This window comes from Ictidomys tridecemlineatus, chromosome X (genome assembly GCF_052094955.1).
Source record: "Ictidomys tridecemlineatus isolate mIctTri1 chromosome X, mIctTri1.hap1, whole genome shotgun sequence".
Classification (NCBI taxonomy): Eukaryota; Metazoa; Chordata; class Mammalia; order Rodentia; family Sciuridae; genus Ictidomys; species Ictidomys tridecemlineatus.
The window spans coordinates 113,850,653-113,860,147 of record NC_135493.1 but is presented as its reverse complement, the minus strand read 5'-3'; the positions used below and the strand labels follow the sequence as shown (position 1 = coordinate 113,860,147).

General features: G+C 36.1%; 1 protein-coding gene across 2 annotated transcripts in view; it reads right to left on the bottom strand.

Annotated features, from left to right (window-relative positions):
• Window positions 1-769: 769 nt before the first annotated feature.
• Bend2 (BEN domain containing 2) overlaps window positions 770-9,495 on the bottom strand; it is a 65,644-nt gene continuing 56,918 nt past the window's right edge. For both annotated transcript variants that reach the window (XM_078035079.1, XM_078035080.1), the window contains 2 exons: window positions 8,836-9,039; window positions 770-3,533 (listed from right to left, as the gene is read on the bottom strand). In XM_078035079.1, the coding sequence (XP_077891205.1) occupies window positions 3,328-3,533; window positions 8,836-9,039 (410 nt within the window). In that variant the 3' untranslated portion in view covers window positions 770-3,327. The remainder of the gene's footprint in view (window positions 3,534-8,835; window positions 9,040-9,495) is intronic.

The following is a 9,495-nucleotide window of genomic DNA, read 5'->3' as shown; positions in this document are numbered from 1 at the left end:
TACCTCCATCCATGCCATGGGTTGTTTCCTTGTCTTCCAAGAGAAATCAAAAGCCTCAAATGACCAAGGTTAAGTTTCTACTCCCAGTGCATGGATCCTCAAAATAGAAATTAAGTTGTTACAGAAAACTAAAGTTATACTTCCAGCCCACCTGTGTCTGTACACTGAGATTTGTACCTATCACCCAGTGACCTTCCATATGATTTTAAACCCCATTTAGTCCCATCCTTCCAGATGTGGAACACCTATAAAAACTTATAGTATATAATAGACAATTATACACTATGAAATAATATTATAATAAGAATGTATTTATATATATTAATTAATATCATACATAAGCTCTAGATTGATTGGCAATATTTATGTACCTGTGTTGATCTTGTTGATATATTCACAGAATCGAAAACTTGAGACTTAATGGGTTAACTAATTCCTTGAGATTACCAATTGGTCCATCTCACAGGAGATGGGCAGATTATTTTCAGCATAGTATAAAGGTCATAAAAATTTGCTTGTTCTTGCTTATCAAGAAAGCAAGCAAACATTCTAGCTAGTATCACATCTATGAAATTGGCTGAAAATATTATTAATAAAAAACACTGTAGATAACATTCATAAAGCTTCCGTAAAGTATTCTGAGGAATACTTCAGCTACCAAAAAATACAACTTCAATTTGAAATCTGAACTTACAATTTGAAATTTATTCCTGCCAAATGAATAAAAACTGAAGCATCAGTAGAAAGAGCAATTCAAATGTTTATTGATGATATTTATTTGAAAGACAAATGTTGAAGATAAGTGTATTCATCAAAAGCAAGTCATATTAACAGACATTTATTGGGCTAACACAATAACAGGATTAACCTAAAAATTTTTGAAGACATTGAGGGTCCAATTTAATTTAAAATAAAATGAAAATATCATTATGAAATTTGTTTTGCTCAATCAAATGTCATTCTAAAAGATGTTACATGATCATTATGTTTCAAATCATGGGAACTGTTTTGAACACTTTTTTTTCCAAATAAAGGGCATTATTGGGATTAGGAATATAGCTCAGTGATGCAGTGCTTGCCTAGAATATGCAAGGCCCTGGGTTCCACCCCAGTATCACAAAAATAATTTTTAAAAACTAAAATAAAGGGTATTTTAAACTGTGCCATTCAACACAGCCACTTTTTAATTGTAAATTTATTGTGTATTTAATTTTAAACTTCGGTTAGTTAAGATTGAATAAAACTTTAAACTTAGTTCCTCTCATCAGCCACGTCTCAGGTGCTCAATAGCTGCATGTGCCTGCTGACTACCACACTGTATAATGTAAATTTATTTAATTTTTAGTTTCTCATTATATATGTTTCCATTTTTGTGGAAAGTTCTATTGGACAGGGCTGCTCTAAGTAACTTACACAAGCAGTCACCATAATAGATCTAATCACATAAATCTTGAAAAATGTTTGCAAATGTAAAATTTTGTTTTTGTGGCTTTGCTTCTAGTCTGAGGAATACTTCAGCTACCAAAAAATACAACTTCAATTTGAAATCTGAACTTACAATTTGAAATTTATTCCTGCCAAATGAATAATTTTACTTTTAATTGATAAATAATAACTTTATATCCCCACCACTGGGGGAAAAAAAGGGAGAACAAACCCTTAAAAATAAATCTTTTCTTCTGGTGAGGGGTGCTGGGATTGAATCCAGGTCCTTGTTCATGCTAAGTATGTGCTATACTACTGAGCTATCTCCCCAGGCTCCTAAAATAATTCTTTTATATCTTATCTTCATAAAGTTACCCTGTATTTCACTAAAATATTCTAAAAACTGAATTTAATTTTCAAAAGATGTATCATAGGAAAGCACAATTCTATAAATCAGTCACATAAAAGCATCTTAAAATATCTCACATCACAAAAATAAGATGTCAATTTTCCCACAAATTATAGTATGTGACCGAGTGACTAGCGGACATGATTTCTATTGAATTGCTTTCTCTATTTTATCAGAAAACTGAAGTTACTTAAGGTCAGTTAGTTTAAGTCTTACAAGGAAAAAAATTGCTTGTTAGGCTAAAAGATTCAAGATAGCATTACAATTGACAAAATATTTCTTAAACAATGAAATTACACATACTTCCTATGACTATGACATTCCAGAATTTTCTTAGGGCCAAGTGCAGTGGCACACACCTATAATTCCAAAGAGTTGGAGAGCCAAGGCAGAGGATCGCCAAGTTCAAGGCCAGCCTCATCAACTTAGCAAGACCCTCAGCAATTTAGCAAGACCCTATTTCAAAATTTAAAAAGAATTTTCTTCAAAATAAGGGATTTAGGTTAAAAATAAAGTCCTTCATGAGCAAAATGAAATTTTAAAAAATTTCCAATAGTCCCACCAATATCCTTAAAGATCACTTTTATCTAATTAAATTTCTGATCAATATTTTCTTTCATTTAAACATTGTTAAAATTTAAAGACATATGCACTCCAAATAGTAGAATCTATCAGTAAAACATGACAAACATACGAAAACCTTCACCCAGACACTTTGAAAACGAAGAATAATGTCAGTGTCTGAATTTGGTTAGATTTTTATTGTTCATAGTGACATATTCTTAAATTAAAATCACTTAGGAGGAGACAGAGAGTCCCACCTTGAGTGAACTTCTTTGACAAAAAACAATGATAATTAAAAGAATGTTATTCTTATTAAAAGTAAATCAAAAGAACATGGGTCTTGTCTCTGGAAGGCTTAGGTCAAACAAATGTGATACCAATCCTAGGATTTTGATGGATATATAATAAAGCCACTTTGGGTGTTTTGTACATATTTAAACCATATCTCCCTTCTAAATCAGCAGAGTTCACACCTAAGCTCTGTAGTTTCAAGTCACTTGGCAAATACGGAATGTCTACTACAAAAAACTTACTAAGCAAATTGTGATTTGCACCTCCAACTATAGCTTCCTACCTATCTATATGTGCTTTACTAATGCTCAGATTTTGCTTATCATTAAGTGCTAAAGCATATTATTATTGTTGTGCATTCAAACAGCAAAGAGAATGATTTTTAGGGAAAAGTTTCCTACTATTCCCTCAATCAGAGATTTGTGGCAGCATATTGCCAATCACTTTGTCCGGAGACAAAACATTCATATCTTCCTACTACAATTCAGCAACCCTTGCAGGCAGAAAAAAAAGCTTGGCCATTTTTTCAGGCATAAATGCAAAACTACTTTGTTGCTATAATAGGCTAATTTGGGAATTATAACTTGGGGAACTTATAGAAAGATCTAACATTTTAAACAAAGTGGGATGGTTGATGTTTAAGTGCTTGAGTCGGTGAGGTCAGAATCTCTTTGCTCTGACTCTGTGGAAGAAGCCACTGCTGGAAACTTCTGAGATTTGGCCGTGGACTTCTTGAAGTCATGTCTAAGACTTCGGATACAGCTGTTGATGGCTGTCACACACAGCTTCCAATCATATCCAGTTTCCGATAGATCACATGTCTTATAGTTGTCCTGGAGAAACTCTGGTAGTAAAATTCCAAAACAGAACAATTACTTAAAATCACTGCTCAGAGAAATTAATTCATTCATTTATTCACCCTTAATTCTACTGCTTTTCTTGTGTTGGGAATCAAACTCAGGATTTCATGCATGCTAAGAATGCACTTTACCAATGAGCTATCCCCAGCCTAGGGTCTTTTAAGACTTTCACTAATTAAATCAAATGGACTACAACTATTATTAAGTAAGCTGAACAGATCTTCTAATCTAAAGGGATAATACAAAATAGTACTATCCTTAAAGCACATTTACAATAATCTCCCATGATCTTGCTCTACCTACACAAATAGAAATCTTCTACTGCTTTAAGTACCCAAGATCAAGGTTTTATTCTTTTTTTATTTTTTATTTTTTAAACTGCGGATTTAACCCAGTCGCACTTAACTACTGAGCCACATCCCCAGCCCTTTTTTAATTTTGAGACAGGGTCTCACTAAGTTGCTTATTAGTGCCTTGCTAAGTTGCTGCGGCTGACTCTCAACTCAAGATCCTCCTGCCTCAGCCTCCCAAGCCACTATGATTACAGGCATACACCACAGTGTTTGGCCCTTATTCTTAAATATATCAAACATACATCCCACTTTCTCAAATAAAGGTATTTTGTAATGCACAAGAGGCTGTGGTGTCTTCAGTCTTGGAGACACAAGAAGTTGTAACTGCTAACTTTTTTGCTACTGCTAGATTTATCTCTGATAAAAAGAATAAGGCTTTGGGGATCTTGCAATTAGAGGAAGACTTGAATAAGAGAAGGTGAGAGAGTGATACAATTCAAGGAGCACTCTTAGAGATAAGTGGGAGGACAGACAAAGGGAAAGACAAAAGAGGTGCTTATTTAGAAGAGCAGAGTTGCCCTAGATATTTTTAGATAATTACCTCAGTGCCTTTGAGCACTTAGGATAGAATCCAGTGATCTCTACAGGTTGGCATTAGTTGGTGACATAAATCTCAATTGGTTTTCAATAAGATTAATTGGCTGCTAAATCAGAACAATGCATTAAGACAGCATATCCCAATTTTTTAGCAAGGCATGTGTCAAATTTAATAAAAGGCTTTCATACCCAAAGGACTATCTGATAGGTCAATAGTAGCCTAAAAGGAAGATTTGCTGGTAGGTCACTAGATTCAGTATCAGGCTCATTAGGGAAAGGCTTATCCCATGTGCCTATAACAGCAAAGTTGGGATGGATAATTTACACACTGGAAGACAAATACAGCACTTGCAAAGCTCACTACAGGTGGCAAAGGGCCAAAATGGGTTGCTGTTTCCCAAAATGTGTTCTCTGAAACACAAGTCCTAAAAAGAAGTTTCTTGGGGAAAAGGTTCTGATTGGGCAAATGGGGAATGTGATGCTTTGGAGTTAGTCCCCACTTGGGGATTTACACTGCCCATGAGCACATTAAATGCTCTGGAAAATCACAGTCAAGATGCCTCACAGCAGCAACTTTCACTGATTGAAAGGTTATAGGTGCAGCTGTGCTGCTGGGGCACACAAATGAGGGAGGTGTCAGTGCATAAAACAACAGAGGGCCAGGACTGGGGAGACCTGCTGGCCTTGACAGCCAACGGAATTTAAAATATGCTTTAAAACTGAGGGCCCAGCAGGGGCAGTAGCACATGCCTGTAATCCCAGCAGCTCAGGAGGCTGACGGAGGTGGATTGGGAGCTAAAAACCAGCCTCAGCAAAAGCAAGGCACTAAGTAATTCAGTGAGACCCTGTCTCTACATAAAATACAAAATTGGGCTGAGGATGTGGCTCAGTGGTTGAGTGCCCCTGAGTTCAATCCCGGGTACAAAAAAACAAAACAAAACTGAGGGTCCACTAGATCCTTGGGGAGTTTGCCAGCTTAAAGTCTTTCCTGACCATCTAACTAAAAAGCACTTTATTCATGAAACATCCATTAACATGCAGCTGTCTTTAGGAAACACAGTTTGGGGAATGCTGACCTAAGCTGACCTAATTGAACAAAGTGTAAGAGAAATAACTTTGAAATACTATACTTAGGTTAAACATAGAAAAAGTGGAAATGGTTAACAGCCTAAATACTAACAATATAAATACTGAGTAAATGTCACTATTTAGAAAAAAAAAGACCTAGGGGTCTTAGGTGACCATAAATTTAAAAGTAGTAAATGCCATTTTAAGATTCATAGGTAATAATGCTACTGTTTCTGGGTTGATTTGAGCACATTTGAAGGCTGTTACTGAATCTGATCATGAAGAATCAGGAAAACATTTAGGTAAAGAATTACAGAAAGAAATAGTGATATTTAACTATAAAGGCATAAGACTTAAGAAGGAAAAGATTAAGTAGAATACCTCCTTTCCAACCTTCATGATTCCATGTGGAGAGATCTCCACATTGGAAAGTCTAGAAGAATTGGACTTGTATGATTCAAGAATCAAGACTCGAAAATCATACAAGCTGCTATTTTTATCTTCACCTGCTTGATTTAAGTATCTGTCTCTCACTTTGTTTTGAACTTGAAGGAGCATGAAGGGGGGGGGGATATTATCTCCCAACACTCCAGCAGGAAGTAATAGCTGTCTTTAACTACTTGAAGGCCCAGCTTGTGAAGTAACTTGATTGACTTTACTGAGCTCTGGAAGCGATATCTAGGGTATGTGTGTGACTTATGGGAATTCCTGCTCTGAGAGGGATGTAGTATTAAAGGGCCTATAAAGTACTTATTGCTAAGATTTTACAGTTCTATCATACACAGACATGGAAGGAGTGAGGGCTGTTCCCCAATTGCAAATCTGTAGCCTACTCTCTCCATATCAACTATTCTCTAGAGTCCTCAGGTGGTACTGAATCTCTCATGACACAGTTCCTTAAAAAAATCTATGACTAGTGGACACAGTTACCTTTGACTACCATGTTCCCCCAAGATATCAAAATCTTAGGATAAGAAATATTATTAGAATAGAAGAATAAATTGGTTTATTCACTCAATGGGATATTGATCATCAGTTAAAATGTATGAACAGGTCTCTAAAACATAAATGTTGAATGATTTAAAATATGCAAAAGAATACACACTGTATATCTCCAGTTATATACATCAAAACAAATACAGAATATTATATATCATTTATGGCTCTATTAACATAGGTAGCATGAGAATGATATTTCCACCTGCAGGGCTGTGATTACTTCTGGGGAGGAAGAGAAGGAACAGGGATGATGGGCTTGGAGTCTTAATTATAAAGCTTAATTATTTTTAAAATGTCTATATTGGCAATGGGTACACAAGGATTGATTATATTATTACATTCTTCTCTGTACATCTCAGGGTGTTTGAAATAGTTTATGATGAAGTGATATTTTCATAGATTACATCAGAAGCCATAAGCTCAGGCCTTCCTCTAGTGCAGGCATCTCTTCTCATCTCTGGTCACTCAACCTTTGTTCTGACTCTTTCAGTTCTCCAAGTTCATTTTATACTTACATTAAAGTGAAATATGCTTTCTTGTTTGCTTCCAATCTTTGGGACTGGCTTTGCCCCTAGGGACAACAATGACTCCACTGTTTTCTTTCTGCTGAAATAACTCACGTGACTGACCTTCTACAAAGCAATAGAAGTTTTGACTTTTATGGGAAATCTGTTAATATATGCCCTATGTGAACAGTACGTCAAATTCCTGCTGAATATTTTTTATTGCAGGAGACATCTTGATTTTAATAAAATTCAATAAGAGATGATGAAATACACAAAGAAATGTTTTTCATCAATTTTTTTAAAAATTACAGATATTAAAGAACTTTTAAAGTCACATTTTTCCCTCACATTAAAAATATTTAATTAGATTCCAAATGCAGTGGCACATGCCTGTAATCAAAGAGACTCAAGCAGGAGGATCCCAAGTTCGAGGCCAGCCTCAGCAATTCAGCAAGACCCTGTCTCAAAATTAATCCACACCTAGGTTTAATCTCCAGTACCAGAAATGTTTAATTAGAAAGACACTATATCATCTATAAACACATTACCTTCCAAATTAGCTAAAACCCATTTTTTACCTTAAGATAAGAGGAACTGGATTTGGGATTTTTTTTCTGGTAGGTCAGCTCAGTGATGTTCAATTATAAGTTGTAAACAATTACTGGGTTATAAAATCAATGACAGTAGTGCTTTTTAAAGAAATGTAATAGAACAGAAAACACTGGAATGCAACTCTCATGAAAAGAGTAAGTATTGCTTCTGAAACTTTTGCTTCATTTAAAAAAAAAAACAAAAAACCACACATATATACACACATATGTACTGAGTCACCATGTTAGATGTATTTCTTACTATGGGTTGCATTAATTTTTTAAAAATATATTGTTTTAGTTGTAGATGAACACAATACCTTTATTTTATTTAGGTGGTGCTGAGGATTGAACCCAGTGCCTCACACATGCTAGGCAAGTGCTTTACCACTGAGCCACAGCCACAGCCAAACATTAAGTCTTTTAAAGGTTAAAAAAAAAAACAGGTCAGATGACAACAAAAGGAGCTGTAATCCACATTTCTTTGGAATAAAACACCAGTGTTGTTCCAATGTGCTGGATATGAAAAATTGTGTGGTATGAGGAAGGAACCAAATGAGATCAGGTGGGGTTCAGAGCTATGCTTTGCTGGGTACCAGTGACACAAATAAGAAATATTTTGCTTCCTGTTTTGTCCAAATTTAAGATTCCACAGAAATGATTTTGGAAGCTTTCTTACTTCTTTTATATATGTCACAGAGACTACATTATGCTAACATATACTAGGAAAAAAATAGCAAATTAGCCTATTGTGGTATTGTTGACACTTCTGTAATTTGAAAAAGATGAAACTTTTCAGCTTTCACACACACACACACACACACACACACACACACACACACACACATTTTTGTGGTGCTGGGAAGGGAAACCAGGGCTTTGCACGTGCTAGGCAAGTACTGTACCACTGAGGTATCATTTCCAGCCCTAGCTTCAGCCTTGAGCCCCAGTTAATGAAGGTGTTTGAGTATCTACATCCCTGGCAAGCCAGAGCAGGGAATTAAGTCAATAACCCCTTTCCTGTACTAGTAGAGCCATTTAAGGCAAGGCAATTAGCCCTAAGAACACAAAGGCAAAGAGAAATACAATTCATGAACCTTTTGTTACCTAACGAGGTACTTTGGACAAGCTCCATCTCTCTTTAAAACATATACAAACTGAATGGATTCTTGCTGACCTTCTTCTCTAACACAAGTGACTCACATTTATTCTAACACTCTACATGTAACTAACCTCGGAGAGCATTAATCCTATTGGGGTTAAGGGCACACATGCCACGCCCCACACTGCCATAGACATTACTTCTGATCAGCACTTCTTCTGTGAACAGGTTGCGAATAAGGTATCTGGCTGACAGCTCTGGGCGAGGCTTGGCTCTTGCCACCTCCATTACTGATTGTGGTATCTGTATATTTCTAGATGGATTTCCAAAATATCCTAGAAGCAAAAGAAAACAATGTCAATTTCCATGGCAGATGTTAGGTTGCATTTATTTTAAAAGGCTCTGAAAGAAAGTGATTTTTCTAAAATTTTCGGCTCGAGCATCTAAGGGGTTAAAAGAATTAAAGCCTTGGGCTAGGGCTGTAGCTCAGTGGTACAGCACTTGCCTAGCATGTTTGAGGTACTGGGTTTGATCCACATAAAAATAAACCACCACATAAAAATAAACAAATAAGCTAGGCACAGGAATGCAAGCCTTTAAACCCAGCAGCTCAGGAGGCTGAGGCAGGAGGATCACGAGTTCAAAGCCAGCCTCAGCAATGGCAAGGTAAGGCACTAAGCAACTCAGTGAGACCCTGTGTCTAAATAAAATTAAAAAAGGGCTGGGAATATGGCTCAGTGGTTGAGTGCCCCTGAGTTCAATTCCCAGTACCCCCACTCCAAAAAAGTCAA